The sequence below is a fragment of the Mastigoproctus giganteus genome, chromosome 11, assembly GCF_048544385.1.
Source record: "Mastigoproctus giganteus isolate SK-2022 chromosome 11, ASM4854438v1, whole genome shotgun sequence".
NCBI classification, from domain to species: Eukaryota; Metazoa; Arthropoda; class Arachnida; order Uropygi; family Thelyphonidae; genus Mastigoproctus; species Mastigoproctus giganteus.
This window is the reverse complement of record NC_143585.1, coordinates 87,428,068-87,455,420: the sequence shown is the minus strand read 5'-3', so window position 1 is coordinate 87,455,420 and position 27,353 is coordinate 87,428,068. Positions and strand designations below refer to the sequence as shown.

The window sequence follows — 27,353 nt, the reverse complement described above, 5'->3', positions numbered from 1 at the left end:
ACCTTGCGGATCATTGAATGCCAGTATGGATTCCGTCAGTGTTGATCCACTGGTGATATTCTGGCTTATGTTACCCATTTATGGACAAATTTAATGGATAAGTTTGGTGAAACTAAAGCAGTTGCTCTTGACATTTCAAAGGTTTTTGATTCTGTCTGGCATAAAGGATTTCAAAATAAGTTCCTATTTAATGGTTTTCCAACTGTTATCCAGTTTTCTCTCTGACTGCTCACTGCAGGTGACTGTAGATGGTGCTCTGTCTTTTAACTTTAGCATTAGCATTAGTAGAGACATAAGATGCAAGAAAGCAAGCTTATTCAGCATCAGCCAAAAAAAAAAAAACACACCACTCCCATTTCACCCCTCCGTTCGTTCGAAATACCTGTCCAGTTGAGCCTTAAATTTGTTTAGGCTATCAACTTCAACAACAAATGATGGAAGTCGGTTCCACCAACCAACCACCCGCTGGCCAAAGGGAAATTTCCGCACATCTATCCGACTTCAGTCCTTCCTCAATTTGAATTTATGCCCTCTGAGGTGATTATTCTGAGCAAGAGGAAGAATCCCATTGGCATTGAGCATGCTCAAACCATTCAAAGCCTTATACACTTCTATCAGATCACCTCGCCGGTGCCTAGTCTCCAGACTCTGCAATTTGCAAAACTTAAGCCTTTCTTCGTAAGAGCAACCCTTTGTTCCATTCACTAATCTTGTTGCCCTTCTCTGTACCCGTTCCAGCAGCTCTACATCCTTCTTGAAATGAGGCTTCCAGACCTGTATACAGTACTCAAGATGTGGCCTAACCATTGCCTTATACAAGGGAATAATCACCTCTATATCCCTGCTAGAAAAATTCCTGTATATCATTGACAAGACACCATGAGCTACTCTTGCAGCTCGTCTGCACTGCTCTCAGAGAACTTCATATCAGCCTGCACAATTACCCCCAGGTCCTTTTCATTCTCCACCACTGTCAGTGTAGTACAGCAGAGTTGATACGTTGCTCTGGGGTTACTGTTTCCCATATGTAGTACTTTACATTTGTCAGTGTTAAACTTCATTTGCCACCTCTTAGCCCATCTGTTCCACCTTTCCAGATCCTGTTGCAGCAGCATAGTGTCAGTAGTGTCCTTAACAACCCTGCCAACCTTTGTATCATCTGAAAACTTGGATATTAAACTTGATATACCATCATCAATATCATTCATAAACACCGAAAACAACAACGGACCCAACACTGAACCCTGAGGAACTCCATTAATAACATTAGTCCATGTTGGGCAGTGTCCATTGATTACCACTCTCTGTCTTCTGCCACTCAACCATCCCCTTATCCATAGCAGCAATTTGCCTCCAATGCCACACTGCTCCAATTTGTGTAGCAGTCTTCCATGTGCAACAGTATCAAAAGCCTTTCTAAGATCCAAATATATAATATCAAAGTTATTCCCTGCATCCAGTTCTTTTGTGACTACATCATAGTATCGAATAAAATTGGTCAGGCAAGACCTGCCCTTAACAAAACCATGCTGCGTCTGAGCTATAACTGAATTCTTGTCTAGATGATCCTGCAGTGCTTCTTTAACCAGTGCCTCCATTAATTTTCCTGGAACAGAAGTTAAACTAACAGGTCTATAATTACTTGTGTCAGCCTTTGATCCTCCTTTGTGAATTGAGGTTACATTTGCACATCTCCAGTCTATGGGTACCTTCCCCCGAGTCCAAAGAAGCTCTCATAATTATGGCTAGGGTTTGCTTACTTCCTTTGCTGCCTCCTTTAATATAACTGGATAGATCCCATCCACCCCAGGTGCCTTTTTTATGTTTATCCTCAACAATCTCTCCTCCACTTTCCTCTCAGTTATTACAAAATCATCTAGCTCACTGCCAATGTCTACTTTACCTACGTCATTCTCCTTCCTGAATAACTCCTCATGCGTGAATGTAGATGCAAAATACTCGTTTAGATTGTTAGCCACCTGAGCAGGATCCTCAACTGTTGAACCATCAATATCCAGTGGACCAATCTGATTCATCCCTTTCCTTCTTGAGTTTAAATATGTAAAGAACTCTTTTCTGTTTTTCTTTGCATCCTTTGCCAAGGATTTTTCGTAGTCTGCCTTTGCCTGCCTAATCTCCTTTGTGACTTGGTTACAGACCAACTTATATCTATCATAGGCTTCCATGTCGCCCATTAATTTGTATGTTTTCCATGCATTTTTCTTCTCTGCCACATGTCTCATTAGTTCATCCGACAGTCTCCTTCTCCACTAATGCTGGTGTTCCCCAAGATTCAGTTCTTTCTTCTGCTCTTTTCCTCTTGTATATTAATGACCTTCTTTGATTGACTGGAAATCCTATCCATAATTTTGCTGATAACAGCATATTGCATTCCACTTTCCAGTTTGAGAAACCTCACCCTGCACAAACAGCTTCAACTTGTCGAATAAAAACTGCAGCCATTATCAACCCACTGCATCCAGTTTTCAATCCACTGTTATCCAGTTTTCTCTCTGACTGCTCACTGCAGGTGACTGTAGATGGTGCTCTGTCTTTTAACTTCTCCACTAATGCTGGTGTTCCCCAAGATTCAGTTCTTTCTTCCGCTATTTTCCTCTTGTATATTAATGACCTTCTTCGATTGACGGGAAATCCTATCCATAATTTTGCCGATAACAGCATATTGCATTCCACTTTCCAGTTTGAGAAACCTCACCCTGCACAAACAAAATAAAAACTGCAGCCATTATCAACCCACTCCAGGATGGAGGCCTCCTCAACAATTCATGTTGAGGGAAATGGACCATAATCTGCCATGCTGATCCAGTGCGAGTTGGCAGATTGACCGTATTTAGCAGTCAGGGGCTTAAACCCTGGTCTACTCAAACACAGTGTGCTACTGCACTCTCGCTCCTGAGTAGACCACTCGGCTACAGAGGCCTACTTTTCAAATATCCACTACCAATTCCTTAAATCCTTAACTCCAAGCAATTCTCCAGAGGGGCAAAGATAACTTAGTTGATTTCAATGCAAAACTCAGCCTTGTACTATTGTCACAAAAAGGATTCTTCTGCTGCTATACTGATCTTTGATGATACTCTGATTTCTAGGCTAGATTATATAGCTCTATTGGGGATTTCCCTGACTTCTAATCAGTGCTGGTATAAGCATATTACAAATATTGCATCCTCTGCATCTAAAAAACTGGGTCTTGTCTTTCACTCTTGGCATTACTTTTCTTCCAAACAACTCTTCACTCTACAAATCTCAAATCTATCCTACCATGGAATTTGTTACACATCAGGAGCAGTGGCCCAAAAGAGGGTAATTAATGACTAACAAATCTCTAACAAAGTCTCTCCACTCATTCTCATAGATATTCTGTTTCCAGTGCATACCTTTTCTGTAGGCTCTTAGATGGGCACTGTTTTTCTGAATCACCTTCTATAATTCCAGCTCTCTTCCAAACACATACCGCAACCAGTCAGCATTCTTTTACTGTCCAACTTCAAACTCACAGAACGAACTAACTTTCTTTCTTTCTTTCTTCTTCATTTATTCCTTCAACTTCTGTTTTCTGGAACAACCTCCCTTCATACTTATTTCCTGAAAAATACAATCTACCGAAATTCAAGTCTAATGTCAACAAGTATCTTCTTTCATCTTCTCAACCTTCAACCAATGTTGTTGTTGTTATGTGGTTTTTAGAAGCATTAGCAACTAAGGCCATATTGCTCCGGGGATATGCGGTGGTCATTACCTGACCTTTCTGCATCCTCCGTATTTGGTGGGCATGGCTCGAACCCCGGTCTAATCAAGAAGCATGTGCTACACACTGCTGCTCCTGCCCACCTGGCTACAGAGGTGCCCCTTCAACCAATGAACAATACTAAGTACTATAGGTTCTAATACCTCTCGTGCTTGGGGTTCTCATAAAAAAAAAAAAAGCCTACGGTGGATATAAAGTAGTCTACAGTCAAGTCATAAAGGAGGTTAGGCAAGCCAAAGTAGATTATGAAAAATCTCGGGCAAAGAACACCAAGAAATGCAGCAAAGATTTCTTTACTTATATTAATAGAAGGAAGAGACTGAATCACATTGGTCCACTTGATGGCGATGGTTCAACTGCTAATGATCCTGGTCAAGTTGCTTACAGACTAAATAGGTATTTCGCATCTAAATTCACACATGAATTCTTTAGGAGAGGGAATGCCAGAAGTTTATCAAACTCCAATGGGGAGCTAAATTACTTTGTAATAACTGAAAGGAAAGTGGAAGAGGAATTATTGAAGCTGAAGATAAAAAAGGCACCTGGAGTGGATGGCATCTATCCAATCATATTAACAGAGGCAGCAAATAAGGTAAGCAAGCCCTTAGCCATAATAATGAGAGCATCCTTGGATTCAGGAGAGAACCCAATGGACTCGAGATGTGTGAATGTAACCCCAATTCATAAAGGGAGATCAAAAAGTGAGATGAGTAATTAGAGACTTGTTAACTTAACTTCTGTTCCAGAGAAAATGGAGTTAATGGTTAAAGAAGTAATGCAAGGCCATCTCGACAGGAATGCAATTGCATCGCAGTCACCATGTGGATTTGTTAAAGGGCAGTCTTGTCTAACCAATCTGATAGATTACTATGATATAGCTTGCATCCAATTCCTTGATTACCATGAATCAAAGAACTGGATGCAAAAAAGAATTTTGATATCATATACTTGGATTTCAGGAAGGGCTTTTATACTGTTACACATAAAAGACTGCTATACAAACTGGAGCAATGTGGCATTAAGAGCAAGTTACTGTTATGGATAAAGGGATGATTAAGTGGTTATCAATGTGCGCTGCTCTTCGTGGACTAATGTTACTAGTGGAGTCTCCCAGGGTTCAGTGCTGGGCTCGTTGTTTTCAATATTTACTAATGATATTAATGTATAAGTCTGCAGATGATACAGGGGTTGCTTATTAACAACCATCAGGGTGAGCTACTGCAACAAGAGCTAGAAAAATTAGGTCAACATGCTGAGAAATCGCAAGTTGTTTAACATTGACGAATGCAAAATACAGCAATAATCCCAGAGTAATTCATCACCTGTGTAGCTAAATAATTTTGTGATAACTGAGAAGAAAGTGAAAGAGAAATTGAGATTAAACATAAAAAAGGAACCTCGAGTGGATGGGATCTGACCAGTTATATTAAGGGAGGCAGCAAAGGAGGTAAGGAAATCCTTAGCCAGAATTCGAAGAGTATCTTTGGATTCATTGGAAGTCTCTGCAGACTTGAGATGTGCAAATGTATTCCCAATTCACAAAGGGAGATCAATGGGTGACATGAGTAATTACATACCTGTTAGCTTAACTTTTCTTCCAAGGAAAATAACGGAGTCGCTGGAAAAGAAGTAATGCAGAACCACCTGGACAGCAGTGCAGCTAAGCTTTAATCACAGCATGAATTTATTAATGGGAGATCTTGTTTGGTCAATTTGATTGGATACTATGATGTGACAAAGGAACTGAATGCAAACAATTTTGATATCATATACTTGAGTTTCAAGAAAGCCTTCAATATACTGTCACATAACATAAACAGACTGCTGCACAAATTGGAGCATTAGCATTAGTAGAGGCATATGTTATAAGAAAGTGTCTATACAGCATAGCATCGGCCAAAAAAAAACACACTTCCCATTTCACCCATCCATTCACTCCAAATGTTTAGTTCTGCCTTAAACTTATTTAAGTTGTTGACCTCCACTATGACAGATAGAAGTTTGTTCCAGCAATCAACTACACTCTGGCTAAAGGCAAATTTCTGCACATATCTTCTACAACAGTCTTTCCTCAATTTAAGTTTATGTCCCTTCAAGTTCATAATCCGAACAAGAGGAACAATCCCATCAGCATTGAGCCTATTCAAACCATTAAGGCATTATACACTTCAATCAGATCACCTCACAGGTGCCTAGTCTCCAGATGCTGCAATTTGTACAATTTAAGCCTTTTTTGGTAAGAGCACCCTCTGTTCCCCTCACCAATCTTGTTGCCTTTCTGTGTATTTGTTCTAGCAACTCCACATCCTTCCTAAAAGGAGGCTTCCAGACCTGTACGCAGTACTCAAGGTGTGGCCTCACCATTGCCTTATACAAAGGGATAATCACCTCCTTATAACTGCTGGAAAAATTCTTGTATATCATTGACAAGACCCCATGATCTGCTCTGGCAGCCTGTCTGCACTACTCAGAAAACTTCATATCTGACAGCATAATTACCCCCATGTCTTTTTCATTCTCCACTACACTAAGTGTAGAACCACAGAGTTAATACACTTCTCTGGGGTTACTGCTACCAACTGAAGTTTAACATTGACAAATGCAAAGTAAATGTTAAACTTCAGTTGCCACTTCTCAGCCGATCTGCCCAACTTTTCTAGATCCTGTTGCAGAAACGTACAGTCGTTAACAACCCTATCAACATTTGTATCATCTGCAAAACTTCAACATTAAGTCCGATATACCTTAATCAATATCATTGATAAATATACAAAAGAATGGGCCCAACACTGAACCCTGGGGAACTCCACTAATAACATTAGTCCACAAAGAGCAGTGTCCACCGGTTACTACTCTCTGCCTTTTCCCTTTCAGTTCCTATGTGACCACATCATAGTATCCAATCAAATTGGTCAGACAAGACTTCCCCGTAACAAACCCATGCTGTGTCTGAATTATTACTGCAGTCTTGACTAGGTGATCCTGCAATGTTTCTTTAACCAGTGACTCCATTATTTTCCCTGAAACAAAAGTTAAACTAATAGGTCTGTAATTACTCATGTCACCCTTTGACCCCCTTTTTGAATTTGGGATACATTTGAACATCTCCAGTCAGTGGAAACCTCCGCAGAGTCCAAGGATGCTATTATAATCATGGCTAAGGGTTTACTTACTTTCTTTGCTGCCTCCTTTAATATAACTGGATAGATCCCATCCGCCCCAGATGACTTTCTTATGTTTAACTTCAACAATTCCTGCTCCACTTTGCTTTCAGTTATTATGAAATCATTTAGCTCATTGTGGCATTAAGTGCAAGTTAGTGCTAGGAATAAATGGATAGTTGAGTGGAAGAGGACATATGGTGGTTATTGATGGACACTGCTCTTTGTAGACTAATATTATTAGTGGAATCTGACAGGTTTCCGTGCTGGGCTCGTTTTCTGTATTTATTAATGATACTGATGAAGGTATATCAGGCTTAATGTTTAAGTTTGCAGATGATACAGAGGTTGGTAGGATGGTTAACAACAGTAATAAAGGCTTGCTGCTGCAACAAGGTGCTTCAAGGTACTATACATAGGTAGCAGTAATCCCAGGGTAATGTTATTTGCTTGTTATTTGGTTTTTAGGAGCATTAGCAACTAAGGCCATATTGCTCCGGGAATATGCGGTGGTCATTCCCTGACCTTTCCGCATCCTCCGTATTTGGTGGTGATGGGCTCGAACCCCGGTCTAATCAGGAAGCATGTGCTACGCACTGCTGCTCCTTCCCACCTGGCTACGGAGGCGCGCCCAAAACCCAGAGTAATGCATCAACTGTGTAATACTAAACTCAGGGTAGTGGAAAATGAAAAGTACTTGGGGGTAATTGTGTAGTCTGATATGAGGTTTTCTGAGCAGTATAAACAAGTACCAGGACAGCTCATAGGGTTTTGTCAATGATATACAGTAATTTTGCTAGCAGAGATATGGAGGTGATTATCCCATTGTATAAGGCAATGGTCAGGCTACATCTAGAGTACTGCATACAGGTATGGAGGCCTCATTTTAGGAAGGATTTAGAGCTACTGGAATGAGTACAGAGAAGGGCAACATGATTGGTGAGAGGAACAAAGGGGTTCTCTTACCAAGAAAGGCTTGAATTCTGCAAATGGAAGTATCTGTCAACTAGGCACCTTTGAGGTGATCTGATTGATATGCTTATAGACAAAAGACGAGTGCATTTTAAAGGTTTCTGTACAATTAGGTTTTATCTCACAATTGTCGTCAGATGTTTGTTCAAGGACAAAGTAGATTTTTACTTTCCAGCACAAGTTAGAGTTTCTTTAAACAAGGATAAAAGTTGAAATATAGTTGCCATTAAGTTAAAGAGAAAAACCAGGTAAGAGTTCTTGATTTAATATTTAAAAGTGAACTCCGATTTACAGAATAGATTAAAGTGCCAAAGATTCTCCTCACCAATGATATCGATATCCTCTGTGTCATGAACTGACAGAGACCAAGAATTTTTTATATCCTGTGTTCCAGCTAGATAAATCTGCTTTCTCTTCTAGAGTTGGGCAAAGAGGAGGCGGTGTTGCAATTTTCTTTAAGAGCTCACAGACCTCACTTATTCATCAAATCTCTAGCCAAACATCAGCATAAAAAGTGCTTGCTGTTACTCACTTATTCATCAAATCTCTAGCCAAACATCAGCATAAGAAGTGCTTGCTGTTACTCTCAGCTATCATAGGATCATCATACATGTAGTTGTTATATATATACCCCTAGCACCTTCTTATGAAGCCATCCATGAAATACCTAACTGGATCATCAACCAGCTTCAATCCTTCAGACTTGCACTTTTTCTGGGGAGACTTTAATCTTCCTCCTCAGTTAGCTAACCTTCAGCAAATGCTCCTATCAAACTTATCTTGTATAGCGTTACAAATGATCAACGATCTCCCGACCAGAGGTAACAACCAATTAGATCTCATCCTTGCTTCTTTTCCTTGCACACCTGATTACCTGCCAGAGACTTATTTCAATTCGGACCACAAGCCAATTGTTGTTCTTTTACACACACCTGCTCCAAACTTCAAGGTTGTAAATTCGACTAATACCAAAGTAATAGTAAATCCCAGGTTTCTGAGTATTTCTAAATGTGTTGAGGCTGTCTCTGTCATCCCATGGACAGACTTAGAAATTTGTGTTCTCGAAATTGCAGTGAATTTGCTTACTAGTTGGTTTAAGACTACTGCAACCTTTGCAGCATCAAAGAGAATTTCCATCATGCCTTGGTCCAGAGCATGGTGGACTCCCCATCTTAATATGAGCTTCAAGTTAAAGCAGCATCTGCACAAAATGTGGAAGCAGTCGCAAAGTGTCCAAGACCTTCTTATGAAGCCATCCATGAAATACCTATCTGGATCATCAACCAGCTTCAATCCTTCAGACTTGCAGCATACTCCCAGAGCCCGTGCAATATTTAATAAGCAGAAATCTCAAGCAATTAAGCATTACATGGATAGAACCCTTCGTAGAGGAAAATGCCCCTACTCTGAGCAGCCTTCTGATTTCCCCCTAAATCTTGAACCTGACCAGTGGCTTTACTTCATATCTAGATTTGCCTCAAACACAGAACAATGTCCTGATCTTCATACACCAACAATTAGAATCCCGCCTGACACTCTGCAATATCAATTTCCAGGAAACAGCTTATTGCTGCCATTAATTCTACATCAGCTTCTGCTATAGCAGGTGCAGACGGAATCCCCCAATTCATTATCAAATGTCTTAGCCCATATATGTTGGATCCCCTTCTATTTTTAATGCTGTTTTGTAAAGCCATTTCTTTCCCCAACAGTGGAACATCTAACTTGTGAAGCCTATTCCCAAAATTCAATCTCCTACACTTCTTACACATTACCAGCCAATCTCCAATGCCTCAAGTCTTCTAAAGCTCCTTGAGAAGGTGCTTCTCCCCATTCTAACACAAACAACTTCTTCCACATCAGCCTCTTCAAATCCATTACTGCCTTCCTCATAGATCCACTGTGACTACCCTCTTAGTCACCACCAGCTCTATCCTTTCTGCATTTGAATCCCAAGCAGGGCTTGCAGTCACCTATGTAGACCTTGAAGCAGCTTTGACTCTATAAACATCCCTGCAATGCTGAAGCTACTTTCAGACCACTATCAAATCAAGGGAGACACTCTACAGTTCCTCACATCACTTCTTCAAAACAGAATAATCCAGCTTACTCTTCATGGGCACATATATGAGCGAAGTATCTCTTCAGGCATGCCACATGCTGGTATCTTATCTAGGCTCTTGTTTACAGCACTTATCTCTCCACTTGTTGAGTCCAGGTATGATACTTTATATTATGCAAATGATATAAAGCTCCTCACACCGATTTTTCCATGCGATAATCTTCTCGTGATAACAGGATCAATTAATAATACACTCACGGAAACTGAAAACTACCTCGACCAGTTCGGATTAAAAATAAACCCAGAAAAATCTGAATTTATGATATTCTCTTTAAAGGAAACACCCTCATATATTCAGCCAATTATGTGTAATTCTCCTATTCCCATCGTCAACAAGCATACTGATCTCGGGGTTGTGTTTGATCCTAAGCTCTGCTTCAGTTACCACATAGACTAGTTCCTCACCCTGGCAGCTCGACTCCAGTGGATTGCCAAACAGCATTTACGTTATATTAATGAAGTCACAACTACTAGAAAATATATAAAAACCACAGTATACTCTCCGCTTTTATATGCTGCAGAGGTATGGGCATTAGCTGCCACTAGCAACAATCAGGCCACTTTTTTCTGCTGAGTTTTGGCTCTTAAAATGGGCCATAAACAAACAAACTTCCTCCACAGCTAAAGACAACTGAAATGGCCAGTTTTATTCAAATTCACCGGCTCCCCATGCTCATTAAGATGAAACGTTTTACCACGACTATCAAAACGATGGTTGGTGAGATTTCAGCACCATCATTTTGGGACCTGTGCTCATGGAGTCCCTCAGCCTTCCCTCAAAGCAACTCCAACTCTATGCCCACATCTCAGCCGTCTCCACTTATCCAATAGGTTCCTGCCTTTTCAGCTACTTTCATGTACCCAGGCCTTCGATGCTGACCTTAATAAGTTTGCTTCTGACAGGGAATACAGATATCGCATCCTTGAATTGTACTTCCCTGTCCCTGATTCTTCTCCTCGAAGCTCACCTTAATACCGCAAGCCAAAAATACCACCTGATATGAAGATGGTATACTAACTTTTCAGTATGACAGTTAGTAATGATGGACTAATTACTTCTGTTCAGTGCAAAGAACGTGGCATGTTTACATTACTATATAAAATTATTTGTTTCTGCCAAAATCTTCTTTATATATTGTACTGTAAATAACTATATTATACTTGGAGTTTTGAGCTTTCTTCCACATACGCATTTCCTTATGTCTGATATATCAATGCTCTCTATTTATTATTATATTGTATTATTACTGTTAACCCCTGGCCTGATGGCTGTGAAGGGCAACATCAATGTATCGAATTGTAATATCATTATTATTATTGCAATAAAAATTTCTTATTTCTTATTAAAAAACATTCAGAAATGTGGCCAACATATGGAACATTTCTTTAAAGACAAGGGAGTGATATTTAAAGCAAAATGACAAAGTTTAAAAATATCATTATTTTGAAAATGGAAGTGAATAATAGTATTTATAATATATAAATTTTTAATTTTTTAACAGTACTTGTACACAAAATAAGTATAAATACTATGTTTAAAATTTTTAAGAACTTAATGGGCTTTTAAACTAGAAAATAGAAGACTTTAATAGTCATGTTTATTATTTTGTCTAAAACAATTTTAAATTTTCATCAGAATCAATTTTTTTGTTTTTTGAAAATAAAAGGTGTGAAAAACACAGCATTTTTAAATATTTAATTTTTCATTAAAAAACAAAAAGTTACATACAATAAATATTGCTAGAGATTAAGAAAGAATGAAATATCGGTATTGGCAATGAAGAATTAAAAAAAAAAAAACTCAAAACGATTCCTAGAAATTTTAGAGAAAGTTGGTCACCTGTTAGTTTACCTACCATGTTTGCTACAATTGGGGTTGCCACTACTAATGGGTTAAGCATTCGTTATCTTAAGAAAATCTTAAATTGTTGTTCTTGTTTATAACTCCAGCACAACCACCAGGTCAGAGGAGTTTATAATAAACAACGAATATAATCATTAATCATATTTAATAGTCATGGGCTGGAATCACAATCCACTCAAAGAGCATGTGCTACTGCACTCCCACTCATGACCACTCAGCTATGTCAGTTGACTAAAAAGGTGCACTCATTTCTCAGAACTTTTTAATTTTGATAACTATTCCTGCAAGGATCGCTGCTATCTTCTTAACAAGGTGGTTTTTATTTCAGGAAAGAATAACAACAATCACCATATCAATAATGTGACATGTTGCACTTCTAGGCAATAAAGTTTTTTTTTTAAAGTTTGACAAGCATTACATTGTTTTTTCTACTTAACAACATTGAAAATGTTTAGACTTCAAGTACACCACATGCACACACTAGCTAGTCTAAAAATAAATCCAGACAAAGGCATTAATTATTTGTAGGGGCTCTGAAGATGAACCTGGTGCTAGCAAAGGTTGGTTTATATAGAAATTAATATGAGGGGCCCATCAAGCTCTCAGCTGCCAAACTCAAAGCCAGAGCTCACTACTGGGCATCAAGGCAACACAGCAGCAATCTCCAAGGCAGAATGCGCTGGTCCCAAAGGAACTAGATATTGTTGGTGACACTATTGTCAGGGAGACGGGGAATATATTGTGCATAAAGGATAGATGGAACAGGACCGGGGTGTCTGCCAGGGGCAAAAGTTGATGACATTGTAGAGCGGATATCATCTTTTAAGGGCCCAAAAGGTGATATTGTTGTACACATTGGCACCAATGACATTAAGAGTAGGAGATCTGCAGATTTACTTAACAAATACAGATCAATGTTGCGAAAAAGTCGTGAAATAGGGTTAAATTTGAAAGTGCCTGCAATTCTGCCCAGACACGATAGGAGGGAGTACATGATGAGAGCCTTGTCAATCAATTCGGCCCTGGAGGAAATGTGCAAGGCTCAAGGGGTAAAATTTTTTTCAGCATGGTCTGTGCTTGTTAACAGGAGAGACTGCTTCTACAGGGATGGGATACACTTAAATAGAAAAGGTGCAAGAATATTTGCTGATGCTATCGAGGCAGTGTTAAGTGGGTCGGAAAACTGCTAGCTTGGGGAGGATTCACAGACTAAAAGGTTAAAAGTAGCCGCAGGCAAAAGTGAAGGTGATTCTTGCACAACTTCTATTAGAATAAGTAGTGACCTGGAGCGAGGGGGTGCTGGGGGGTTTCAGGGACTGATGGCAGTCATCGTGAAACAGGTGGGTATATGGGATGTGTTAGGGTAACTAGGAATATGTATGCTTGCATGTATACCAATGCTAGAAGTATAGTAAATGTTGTTGTTATTTGGTTTTTAGGAGCATTAGCAACTAAATCCATATTGCTCCGGGAATATGTGGTGGTCATTCCCTGACCTTTCCGCATCCTCCGTATTTGGTGGTGATGGGCTTGAACCCCGGTCTAATCAAGAAACGTGTGCTACACATAGTAAATAAATTTGATGAATTTGAGGTGTTGGTCAAGACATCAAAGGCAGATATTGTTGGGTTATCAGAGACGTGGTGTCACACTGATATTACGAATGCAGAACTGGAATTTGGGGAGTACAATGTGTACAGAAAGGATAGACAGGATAGGAAGGGAGGAGGTGTTATACTGTTAATTAAGAAAAACATAAAATCAAAAGTGCATCCAGTTGATATAGATGAACAGTGCACTGTTGAGTCCGTTTGGTATGACATAAGCACTGCGAAAGCAAAAATAAGAGTAGGAGTGTGTTATTGGCCTAATGACTCTAATGAGTACAAGAACAATTGTACAGAGAAATAGAGTGGGCTAGTAAATCAGAATGTCTTATAATGGGGGATTTTAACTTGCCAGATATTGACTGGAACTTGTGGGTTGGTCACTCACACACTAGTAAGACTTTTTTGGATTTATTGGATGATTGTTTTCTGCAGCAGCATGTTCAAGAGGCAACCAGAGAGGGCAATACTCTTGATCTGGTTATCAACAGTGATCATTCGTGTATTAGAAATTTGCAGATAAAAGAACCACTAGGTGGCAGTGATCACAATGTACTGACGTGGGATTTACTTAAAGATTTAATTACCATCAGGGGTAAAGGAAAGGGTTTTTGCTTCCGTAAAGGCGAGTACACTGGTCTCCGACAGTTTTTAAATTCTGTACAGTGGGATCAACTGACGATGTAACCAACAGTAAATTCTAAGTGGGAAGCATTCAAGGAATTAATCGTGGAAGCTACTAAAAGTTTCATACCTATTAAGAAATATTGTTCAGGGTTTAGGCCTAAATGGTTATCAAATGAACTAATGAGACTCGTGACAGAGAATAAAAATGCATGGGATGCATATAAATTATTAAGTGACTCAGAAGCCTATGGCAGATATAAGCTAGTCTGTAATCAGGTCACAAAGGAGGTTAGGTAGGCGAAGGCAGATTACGAGAAATCTTTGGCAAAAGATGCTAAGAAAAACAGCAAGGATTTCTTTACTTATATAAACTCTAAAAGGAAGGGGATGAATCTGATTGGTCCACTTGATATCGATGGTTTGACTGTTGATGATCCTGCTCAGATAGCAAACAAACTGAATGAGTATTTTGCATCTACATTCAAACATGAGGAGTTATTAAGGTTTGAAAATGGCAGAAGGTTATCAAATTGTAGCAGGGTGCTTAATGATTTTGTAATAACTGAGAGCAAAGTGGAGGAGAAATTGTTGAAGTTAAACATAAGAAAGGCACTTGGGGTGGATGGGATCTATCCAGTTACATTAAAGGAGACGGCAAAGCAACTAAGCAAACCCTTAGCCATAATTATGAGAGCATCCTTGGACTCAGTGGTGGTCCTCACGGACTGGAGATGTGCAAATGTATCCCCAATTCACAAAGGGGGATCAAATGGTGACACGAGTAATTACAGACAAGTTAGTTTAACTTCTGTTCCGGGTAAAATAATGGAGTCACTGGTTAAAGATGCACTGCAGGATCATCTAGACAAGACTGCAGCAATAATTCAGACACGGCATGGGTTTGTTAAGGGAAAGTCTTGTCTGACAAATTTGAATGGATATTAATGATGTGGTTACAAAGGAACTGGATGCAAAAAAATAGTTTTGATATCATATATTTGAATTTCAGGAAAGCTTTTGACACTGTTGCACATTATTATTAATAGCAACAAGGAAGCCTGAGGCTTATACTGCACCAGCCAAAAAAAATTAATTTACCCTAGTACCCAGAGAGAGAGAGAGAGAGAGAGAGAGAGAGAGAGAGAGAGAGAGAGAGAGAGAGAGAGAGAGAAGGAAATCACCAAGAAAGAGAAGAATGATGATATCCAGCTCAGGACCCCGGGTGTTCCAAGCCCATACTCACAGATGTGAGCCACATGGAAGACTATTGTACAAATTGGAGCAGAATGGTATTAAGAGTAAGTTGCTACAATGGATAAAAAGATGGTTGAGTTGGAGACGACAGAGGGTGGTAATTAATGGGTGCTGCTCTTCGTGGACTAATGTTATTAGTGGAGTCCCATAGGGTTCGGTGGTGGGTCCTCTGTTGTTTTGTATATTTATCAATGATATTGATGAAGGTATATAAGGCTTAGTGTCGAAGTTTGCAAATGATACAAAGGTTGGCAGGGTTGTTAATGACAGTAATGGCAGTGTGCTACTGCAACAGGATCTAGAAAATTTGGGCAGATGGGCTAAGAAATGGCAACTGAAGTTTAGTCTTGACAAATGCAAAGTACTGCATATGGGTAGAAGTAACCCCAGAGAAACATACCAACTGTGTGGTACTACACTTAAGTTAGTAAAAATGAAAATGACCTGGGAGTAATTGTGCAGTCAGATATGAAGTTTTCTGAGCAATGCAGACAGGCTGCCAGGGCAGGTCATGGGGTTTTGTCAATGATATATAGGAATTTTGCTAGCAGAGAAAAGGAGGTGATTATCCCTCTGTATAAGGCAATGGTCCGGCCATGCCTTGGGTACTGCGTACATGTCTGGAGTCCACATTTTAGGAAGGATGTAGATTTGCTTGAACGTGTACAGAGAAGGGCAACAAGATTGGTGAGGGGAATGAAGGGATCCTCTTACCAAGAGAGGCTTAAGTTCTGCAAATTGCAGTGGCTGGAGACTAGGCACCTGCACGGTGATCTGATTGAGGTGTATAAGGCCTTGAATGGGTTGAGCATGCTGAATTCTGATGGATCCTTCCACTTGTTCAGATTACGAACCTAAGGGGACATAAATTCAAATTAAGAAAAGACAGATGTAGAATAGATGTGCGGAAATTTGGCTTTAGCCAGCGGGTGGTTAATTGCTGGAACTAACTTCCATCTGTCGTTGTGGAAGTTGATAGGTTAAATAAATTTAAGGAGGAACTGTAGAGGCATTTGGAGAGAATGGTGCGATATTTTTTTTTTTTTTTTGCCTGATGCTGCATAAGCTCATACACTTGCTTTCTTGCATCACATGTCACTACTACTACTATGTATTTTTAAAACGAGGGCAAACTTTACAATAATGTAAGAGTTGCAGAGTTATATTTTAACAGTAGTCAAAATCATATGCTATATTGAATTCAATTTTTATTAAAGGGAAATCTTTGCTGCTAATGAAGACCAAAGAAAGTTTTCAATCACACAGGCTGTTCAACTTATAGACAAATACTATTTCCATGTTCAGTTTAATCTGCTAATGTCTTTTCAAGTCATACAGCATAACTAGAAATCTGCTGTACATTTGAAAACATGCAACACTACTGGTGTCAATGCTAACTGGCTACTCATAGCTTGCAGGCAATCTGTATTAGCGAACATACGCTGAACTGTGAATAACATATTTTATATAATTGACTAGCCAACCGGTGTATTGAAGCCAAACTACCATTTATACACATGGCAACCATTATATATTCATTTAACCCCTAGAAATGGGTTGCATTTGTTCTACATAACACAACACAGTAGTTGGGATCAAATAAAAATCGTATATTATACTGATTTTGATCACAGCGAGATCTTTGCACCCACTAAAGACTGACAGCAAAGTTTTCAATCACCAAGGCTTGAGCTTTGTTCAACTTAAAAGAAATACTATCTCCACAGTTCTGTCTAAGCAACTATCTTTTTAAATAGTATGACATCACCAAAAAAGGCAAATCCATCTTCTGCTAGTTCTCCTTGGTCTTTAATATGAGCAAAGATTTCCTGTTAATCAAAATCAATACGGTGTTACATACAACTTTTAACTGACAGCAAATCTGCACAATATTAAAGTAACAAGCAAAGCTGCCAGTGCTGATGAGGTGCCAGCTTGTAAATAATTAATTCCTAGAATAACTGGGCTAAATCATTAAGGGGACAGATGTTGTGCCAAACAAGTACACCATATGGATAAAACTGTTGTATTTGAGGTGGGGGAAGAATGCTTTCAAAGACTTACACAACCAGAAAAAACAAAATCATGTCTGGTTTCAAAGCAGCTAAGGACACACTAACTTCACTGTTTAATGCTACACTGCCATTCTCAAAAATTCCAGGGCCTCAAGGATTCCCCAATCAGTGATATGGAAGTATTAGCCAAAGAATTGGGTTGCAGGCAGTGTTCAAGGGTGGTTCCACGATTATTTTGTGCTTTGTATGAGAAAAATATCATCTGTGGAAAAAATCTAGCATCAAGACATTGTTAATTCTGGCAATGCTCCAGTTTCTGGATAATTTGAATTACAATGCTGAAGTGATGTGTTTTGGACTACAGAATAACTGTGCCACTTAAAGCCTATTAACTTAATAATTTGAAAAAGTATAACTACAAAACAAATCTGTTTCCTATAAGGAGTATGCCTGACTGAATATTATTTTTCCACTGATTTTATCTTTGATCTCTTCCACTGTATGTTGGAAGTGAGATAGGGAAATAATATACAAGGGTGTTAGCAAAAAGTTCATACCCTGAAGTAGATATTAAAGTTATTAAAGATATTCAAAACAAAGAACAAGATTAGATAATTTTAAACTAATTTTTTTTCTTTTTTTTTTTTTTTTAAGAAAAATATTGAGTGTCTCAATCAATGAAAGTGTACCTGTTCATGCAACTTAATTTTGGCATGCATGCAGCAGAATTAAACATATACCATCCACAGTGGTATATCTATCATTTTCCCTTAGTTCATAAAATGTTTTATATATCTATGCTGTTTATACATGAGGAATCAGCAATATGAAGGGAGGTATATTCTCACTGGCAGGAGGAACACACACACATGCAATCTTATGGAGTAACATATGCCTAGATCTCTTGGCCAAGTGACCAAAAGATTATCTTTGATGGTCGCTTAATTAGGCAGTCATTTTTGGCAATGAGAAAAGTATGAATGATTATGGAGCTTTATTATTATTATTAATTTTTTTGTATTAGTACCTTGCATCTAGCTTAAACTGTTTAAGTTTTGACTGTAGTTCTTCCTTCCTCATTTGATTTATCATGCCATTAACACGTGATAACTGCTGTAACACTGGATCAGGACACAAAGATGGATATGGCTGTTCATCTTTATTGATGTCAGCTTTTCTGGTGGTATCAGAATCAGCAAGCAACGTTGTTTCTACAGTAGATGATGACATTATCTATAAATATATATAAATAAACAAAAAAGTGAAATAATAAGTAGGAAGGCAATGCATTTATAACTAATTGAAAGCAATCATTTAGCAAATCTCGAAATGTTCTGGATTTGCTAGATGGCTGCTTTCTATACCAACACATTAGAGAAACAAGAGAAAGCAATATTCTTCCTTGGTCTTATCAGATGAAAAATATTTTCTTACTGCAACACTTAGGTAACAAGGTTTAGTTCACCTACGGGCAGCAGCAATGCATCATGTATTAAAATTCTTTGTGTAAAAACTACTAAGCAGCAGTGATCATAGTGCACTGATATGGGATTTATCAAAAAAAATAAATAAATAACAACCGTTGAGGGTAAAGAGGTTTTAGCAAAGATGACTACAACAGCCTTGGACACTTTTTAAATTCTTTTCAGTAGCATGGAAAACTCATTTTGTTAACAAATGCAACAAATGTTAACAAATGCCAAATAGGAAACGTTCTTAGCTTTTTATATCAACCACAAAAGATGGTGTTCAAGGTTTAGACCAAAAGAACATGGCAGTTCACCTAAAGGCAGTTTGACGAATACTGGAATAAGCTACCTCCGAAGCAGAGGCAGTGAACCTGGCTAAATTCAAGGCAGAACTGGATGTTTACCATACAGGAATGGAAATAATAAATATTCTGTTTAATGTTATTATATATATATTTATTTATTTAAGACTGATGCAAAAAAAGTCCAGTTCCTTGCATCATTTGTCCAAACTGATAATAAAATGGATGCCAAATGAATATCCATAGCAGAGAAGGAAAATAAATGGAATGGTTATAAATTGTCAGAGGGCAAAAATTCTACAGTTAAGTATAAATTAATTTGTAATCAACGTTACTCAGAGGGTATAGGCATGCTAAAGCAGTTTATTTAAAATTAGTTTTTATTTACCGAAACTTTTGATGCACCCCTGAAAAGCTAGATCAGAAAGGTGTTTGTTTCATAATGACACTTATTTTGTTGTAAACTTTAATGGGGAATTAGGGAGCTATTTACATTACACGAGTATGTAATATCTTCCTCAGAGATGTTTCCTGGATTACCATCATTACATTAGAAACTAGTCACAAATAATACATGAACAGACAATTTTGCCTAGGAGGCCCTTGTGCCAATAAACCATTAATACAACAACACTGAAAATAATGGAGTTACTGGTTAAAGATGCAATGCAGGATCTAGACAAGACTGCAGCAATAATTCAGATACAGCATGGGTTTGTTAAAGAAAAGTCTTGACTGACAAATTTGATTGGATACTACGATGTTACAAAGGAACTAGATGCAAAAGATAATTTTGATATCATATACTTGATTTCAGGAAAGCTTCTGATACTTCCACATGGAAGACTGCTGTACAACTTGGAGCAGTATGGTATTAAGTGTAAGTTGCTACAATGGATAAAAGATTGGTTGAGTGGGAGAAGACAGTGGTAATCAATGAATGCTGCTCTTTCTGGACTAATGTTATTAGTGGAGTCTCACAGGGCTCGGTGTTGGGCCCACTGTTGTTTTGTATATTTATCAATTATACTGATGAAGGCATATCAGGCTTAGCGTCAAAGATTGCAGATGATACAAAGGTTGGCAGGGTTGTTAATGACAGTGTGCTACTGCAACAGGATCTAGAAAATTTGGGCAGATGGGCTGAGAACTGGCAACTGAACTTTAGCATTAACAAATACAAAATACAGCCACTCCCCAACTTACGTAAGGGTTGCATTCCGTAGAACTCTTATGTAAGTCGGAATTTACCTAAATGCTTATGCAGCACTCAAAAATTTGATTGAAGCAAAAAAGAAATGTTTGGCAAACATGTAAATAGAATTTAAGTTTTACCTTTCAAGCATCGTTGCCAGAATTAACTCTCCAGCTGATAAGCACGCCACTGCGGAAGTTGGGCATTGTCCCTTAAAATAATATTCACTGTTGAAGCAGCGAGACCTAATTCTGTGCAGGAGATGACAAACTTTGTCCAGCTTCGTACTTCTTAATTAATCATCTTCATTTCTAAATCAATTTTGTTTTGTTTCCTAGCACTGCCACTTTCCATTGGTCTCTTTCCCTTCACCATTGTAATAAGTAAATAGGAATGAAGGGAAGATTCTGAAAATTTATTTATGTTTTTTATACGATTAAGATTTCAGTGAAAGGAAACTCATTTCACCATAATACCATAACGTAAAAACCCATAGAATTCCAGTTATCGGTATTATCGCAAATGCAATAAGATCAAGTTTACTACCCATTTATAATAGATTGTGCTAACAGAAAAGCCCAATAAACCAGAAAATGCAAATTGTTTTATGGTAGTGACCTCCAGAAATGTGTTTTAGAAAAATATCACAAAGGCATTCAAAATTGATTCTTATAACAGGAATATGATAACAATGAAAGTGTAGTGCAACTTCCATTATAAATATGACCTTTTGGAGAAATAAATAGCTGTTATATAGCGAAAATTTCAACTTCCGAGGTCTTGGAAGTTGAAACGATATTCTCACGATACCTCCATTTATTCCTACGGGATGCAAAATACGTTTTCACAATTTTTTTTAAGTTTGAACTGGCCGGCAAAAACTTATGTAAAGTCGAGAATTACGTAAGCCAGGGAGTGGCTGTACTGCATATGGGTAAGTAACCCCAGAGGACAGAGGCGTCCATAGCCGAGTGGTCAGAAGCAGGACTGCAATAGCACACACTCTTTGAGTAGACCGGGGGTTCAAGCCCCTGACTGCTAAATATGGTCGATCTGACAACCCACACTGGACCAGCTTGGCAGATAATGGTCCATTATTTCCAGGGGCTCATATCTGGTGAGTATAGGCTTGGCACACCCAGGGTCCTGTGCTGGATATCATCATTCTTACCTTTCTTGGTAATTCCCTTCAAACTTCTGTTTTCTCTCTCTTTCTCTCTCTCTCTCTCTCTCTCTCTCTCTCTCTCAGGAATGGTTATTTTATTTTTTTTTTTTTTCCTGGCTGGTGCAGCAAAAGCCTCAGGCTTCCTTACACCATATGGCTAATAATAATAATTTCCCTCAACATGTATTGTTGAGGAGGCTTCCACCCTGCAATGGGTTGATAATGATTGCAGTTTTAACCCCAAAGGAATGTACCAACTATGTGGTACTACACTTAGGGTGGTTTTTTTTTTTTTTTTTGGTAGTTGTTGGCGCACAGGCTTCTGTGGCCATAATGCATCTCCCAAGGTTTTTGCAGTACTCTGATCCAAGCCCGAGGCGGGAATCGAACCCGCAACCTTTGGGTTGCCAGGCAAGCACTTTACCACCCGGCTAGCCCGGTCGGCCACTTAGGGTGGTAGAAAATGAAAAAGACCTGGGAGTGATTGTGCTTTCAGACGCGAAGTTTTCTCGGCAATGCAGACAAGTGGCAAGAGCAGGTGATGGAGTATTGTCAATGATATACAGGAATTTTGCTAGGAGGGAAAAGGAGGTGATTATCTCTTTGTATAAGACAATGGTCAGGCCAAGCGTTGAGTACCACAAACAGGTATGGTGGCCTCGTACAGAGAAGGGCAACGAGATTGGGGAGGGGAACAAAGTTGTCCTCTTACCAAGAAAGACTTAAGTTTTGCAAATTGCAGCGGCTGAAGACTAGGCACCTGCGAAGTGATCTGATTGAGGTGTATAAGGCTTTGAATGGGTTGAGCACGCTGAATTCTGATGGGATTCTTCTGCTTGCTCAGATTATGAACCTGAGGTGGTATAAACTCAAACTGAGGAAAGACAGTTGTAGAATAGATGTGCAGAAATTTGCCTTTAGCCAGCAGGTGGTTAGTTGCTGGAACAAACTTCCATCTGTCATTGTGGAAGTTGATAACTTAAATAAATTCAAGGAGGACCTGGACAAACTTTTAGAGGGAATAGTTGAGTGAAATTTTTTTTTTTTTTTTTTAGCTAATGCTACATAAGTTCATACACTTGCTTTCTTGTATCACATACCTCTATTACTATTTTTTTTTTTTTTTATGTAAACCCCAAACACGAGAGGTATTAGAACCTATAGTACTTAGTACCGTGCTTGGGTTGGAGATTGAGAAGACGAAAGAAGATATTTGTTGACATTGGACTAACTTCAGTAGACTGTAATTTTCAGGAAATACGTATGAAGGAAGGTTGTTCCAGAAAACGGCAGTTGAATGAATAAACGAGGAAGATGAAAAGTTGGGATGAAAAAATGGGATGACCTGCAAGATTTCTTTTCCTTGGTTGAAACAGTAATCCAACCAAGGAAAAGAAATCTTGCAGGTCATCCCATTTTGCATTCTTGTAATGCCAAACAACACGAGGTTGGGAATAGCCATGAGATAAAGGCTCCATTGGAGAAGAGACAATCACCAAGTTGTGACCAGAACTGCCTAAAGAACCTCTCACTTCGACCATGTACTTAGAAGGGTTGTTTGTGAGAAAAAGCCAACAAGCGTGTTGGCTGTATGATTAGGATGGTCCAGTATCCTTGTAGGTAAATGAACAATCTGTGCAAGGTTATTAGTTTTTTTTTTTTTTTTTTGGTAGTTATTGGCGCATCGGCTTCTGTGGCCATAGTGCACCTCCCAAGGTTTTTTGCAGTACTTTGAACCAAGCCCGAGGCGGGATTCGAACCCGCGACCTGTGGGTTGCCAGGCAGGTGCTTTACCCATCCGGCTAGCCCGGTCGGCAAGGTTATTAGTAATTGCAAAAGCCTCAGCATCTTGACCAGCTGGGTCGGTGTGACTAAAATCACCAAGAAAAATTACCTCACTGTTAGGAAAGTTGACTGGAGAAAATCAAGTTGCAAAGAGAGGAAGTCAAAGAGATCCAAGTGATTAGTAGACTTGGGAGAACAGTAGAGACAACAGATGAATTTGACACAATGAGGTAGAGAGATTTTAAGCCAGAGAAGATCAAAGAGAGGAGATTCCAAATTGCCAAATCTCTGACAGGGAATATCAGAAAAGACATATGCACAAGTACCACCTTTGAGGCAAAAGGAATCATACAGCGAATAATTTCGGCATCCGAGATGAGCAGTAGTTGACTCAACCGATAACTGGGATTCTGTCAGAAAAAGTACATGGGGTTTGGCAGACTGCAAGTGGAAATGGACATCGTTCAGATTAGAATTGAGACCACGTATATTTGTGAAATGAATTAGGAAGTGTTTTGGAGGTTTAGATCTTTTCGCAGATAAGCTTGCTCTATTAGTTTGACAATTTATGGTGCATTTAATAGTAAGAAAAAGTGGGTGGGACATGCTGTATGAAGTAATGAAATTTTTGGATGTGGCGTACACATGGTAAGAATATACCCAGATCCTTGACATAACGTGGCCTCGACAATGCACTATCTGGGCAGAGTAGAGGTAGCAAGATTATCAACTAGCTGATCCGGAAGCCTCCTAGAGAGTTACCAATAGGTTCGGTCTGGTGTACTAACTAGCAGCCGGCCTACGAACACCGTTTTAGAGCTGTACCCTTGAAATGTAAGGAATATTGGATCTCACAACGATGTTCATCATAACCTCAAAAGTCAATCATACTGCATGATGGAAGAGATAGGGAAGGGTTGACCGGAACTTAGCCCTAGAGCCTAAACATGGGTTCCACCACTTCAAGCCTCCAATAAGCAAAGTGGTGGTATTGCACTGGTTGATGAGTCATCTACCACCTAGTACTGCCTGGTAACAGAGGGGTGGCATTCCTCCATGTGGTGTGGGCATCACACCTCGACCCCTGCTTACATTGGTTCACACCTGGGTGGTCACCCACCATGTATTTGTGCATGGAGGTTATACCCGGGATTACTAACAGTCGCACCATTGTAAAGGTGCAAGCAGAGGATTTGGCTGTCACAGACCGTCCAGACTTCGCCGAAATTGGGTCCACTCGACTTGAGTGCACCAGAATATCGGTTCCATCAGCATTTTAGATTTCCAGGTAGCAAGTACAGCTTGTCTGGCATATCTGACAGAATGTCTGTGACAACTTCAAGGACCATTGATGTGATAAGCACCCAATATCAAGTCACTAATACATTAGTGACTGAATTCCATTGAATGATTAATGTACATTGCATTAATACATATGATAATCAGAACTAGTTTGTACTATTAATATAGTAGTATTTTAGTATTAATGTAGTATTATTAATATAGTAGTTTGGAGTATTAATACAGTACAGTCAGTCCTCGTATAGCACAATAGTTGTGTTCCTAGAAACCCTCGTGTAATGCAAAATCGTGCAATATAAACAACAGTGCAATAATTAAAGACAAGCACCAGCCAAGGAATAAAAAAAAATTTTTACTATAAAAATAATAAAATAATGTGATACACTATCGGAAGACTAAAATATTACAATAAATTACGATAAAAGCTACAATAAAACGTTAAAAATATACCGAAGCAATAAAATTATCTAAAATAAACTGGATTAATAGCGATAAAACCTGAAGCTTTCGGAGACCGCTGTCTCCTTCTTCAACAGTATACTATTACTGCAATGACACACCCTTAAGTAGCAGACCCATGGCACTCATGCACGTGGTCCATCAGACACATGGTCGGCATGATGGACCACGTGCATTAGTGCCATGGGTCTGCTACTTAAGGATGTGTCATTGCAGTAATAGTATACTGTTGAAGAAGGAGACAGCGGTCTCCGAAAGCTTCAGGTTTTATCGCTATTAATCCAGTTTATTTTTAGATAATTTTATTGCTTCGGTATATTTTTAATGTTTTATCATAGTTTTTATCGTAATTTATTGTAATATTTTAGTCTTCCGATAGTGTATCACATTATTTTATTATTTTTATAGTAAAAATTTTTTATTCCTTGGCTGGTGTTTGTCTTTAATTATTGCAGTATGGAATTTCCCAGCCCCATAAGCCTGTTTGAAGAAATATAAACAAGAGGCCCGATGGGAAAAGTAGGGTTATGTGCCGACCACCCAAGATTGAACACACATTTGTAACCAAAACATTACCAAACACAATAAATAGTCATAATAAAATACTCATGCATTTTATTACGTAATAAATTATTGCTAATGCTTTTGCTTCTATCGTAAGCAAACTTGTTTTTTGTTTGATTTTCTATCCAAACATATGACAGCCGTTCCATCTCTTCCAATTCTTTGTGTCTTAATCTAATGGATTTTAATTACACTTTGAGTTGTTCCTGCTATGAAAGTTGTTTTTATTTTCTCTGCATTCTTTGTAATTCTCGGTGTTGCCTCATTTAAGTCTGTATCACGTGCAGTATCACATGGTCTTTCATTTTGCTCAAAGCATTTCATATTTTTTCTCTTTCGACAGAGGTGGACTGGCCATAAGCGTTACCGGGGAAACCCCGGTGGGCCAGAGGTCGGTGTGATTTTGGCCATAAACGCTAGTATGAGGCCACTACAAATTTTCACGGGTAAGAATTTTTGACCCACTCCGCCTCTGTTTATTAATTGCTTTTCTTTTTCTCTCTGAATCTGCAGTGTCTTCACCAGGACGCTTCCTTTTCACACCTTTTAAGTATTTGGGGAATAAAGCATAATTAATAAATGAGGAGGCACGCTTGATACACATAAACAAAGCTGTAGCAACTGAATAAACAACACCGTAAAGGCAGAGATACACTATTACCACCTCACATTTTACTAGAGCACATTTCTAGGGGTTACTACCATAAAACAAAAACAATTTCCAGTTGCGTTTCTGCTAGTGGAATCTGTTATAAACTGGTAGTAAACTCGATCTAATTGCATTTGCGATTATACCGATAGCTGGAATTGTGTTGGTTTTTACGTTATTATGGTGAAATGTGTTTCTCCTTCACTGATATAAAAAACAAATATATTTTCAAAATCTTCTCTTCATTCCTATCGTGTTGCATTCGGTTGGGGTGATTCTGCGTTAGATTCTTGTAAACACAAAGGTAAATCGTGCATAAACGAATTCGGTTCGTGTTATATAAGATATCGTTCCCCTATTTATAAATCATGTATGATCGAATTCGTGTAGTGTAAACACATGTTATATGAGGACTGACTGTACTATTAATGTAGTAGTTTGGAATATTAATGCAGACACCTAGAAGTTATACATAAGCTGTTATGTGATCATCACAAAAAATAACTCTGACACAGTACATTTGTATTTCAATAAAGCTTCTGATACTGTTCCACAAAATTTTCAATATAATTCTTCAATTGCTTTAGTGGTACTATTCAGCATTACAAGATACAGTCAAACTTGCACACTTAATTTGTTACAGCAAAGATGTTCATACTTGAAAAGCTGGGCCTCTATAAATACAGAACGTCTGCCGGAGGGGCTCACATCTGGTGAGTATGGGCTTGGCACACCCAGGGTCCTGAGCTGGATATCATCATTCTTCTCTTTCTTGGTGATTCCTTTCTACTTTTGACTCTCTCTCTCTCTCTCTCTCTCTCTCTCTCTCTCTCTCTCTCTCAGGGTAACTCAAGAATTTTTTTTTGGGTAGTGCAGCATAAGCCTCAGACTTCCTTGTACCATACAACTAATAATAATAATATTTTTATTATTCAGGTGTTCCGTTGTTCCGTTGCAGCGCAAAAGGTCAAATTTTGTTTTATTTATGTCAGGGATGTCGGAATTTTTTTTATAGCAATTTTTTTTTTTTTTTTTTTTTGTATAGAAATCGCGAAAATGATGGGTAAACGCA

The 27,353-nt window shown here is 38.7% G+C and overlaps 1 protein-coding gene across 4 annotated transcripts in view; it reads right to left on the bottom strand.

Moving 5' to 3' along the window:
• LOC150078230 (3'-5' exoribonuclease 1-like) overlaps positions 1–27,353 on the bottom strand; it is a 149,614-nt gene that overhangs the window by 115,337 nt on the left and 6,924 nt on the right. For all 4 annotated transcript variants that reach the window (XM_090384872.1, XM_090384873.1, XM_090384871.1 and 1 more), the window contains exon 2: positions 18,419–18,624. In XM_090384872.1, the coding sequence (XP_090240998.1) occupies positions 18,419–18,621 (203 nt within the window). In that variant the 5' untranslated portion in view covers positions 18,622–18,624. The remainder of the gene's footprint in view (positions 1–18,418; positions 18,625–27,353) is intronic.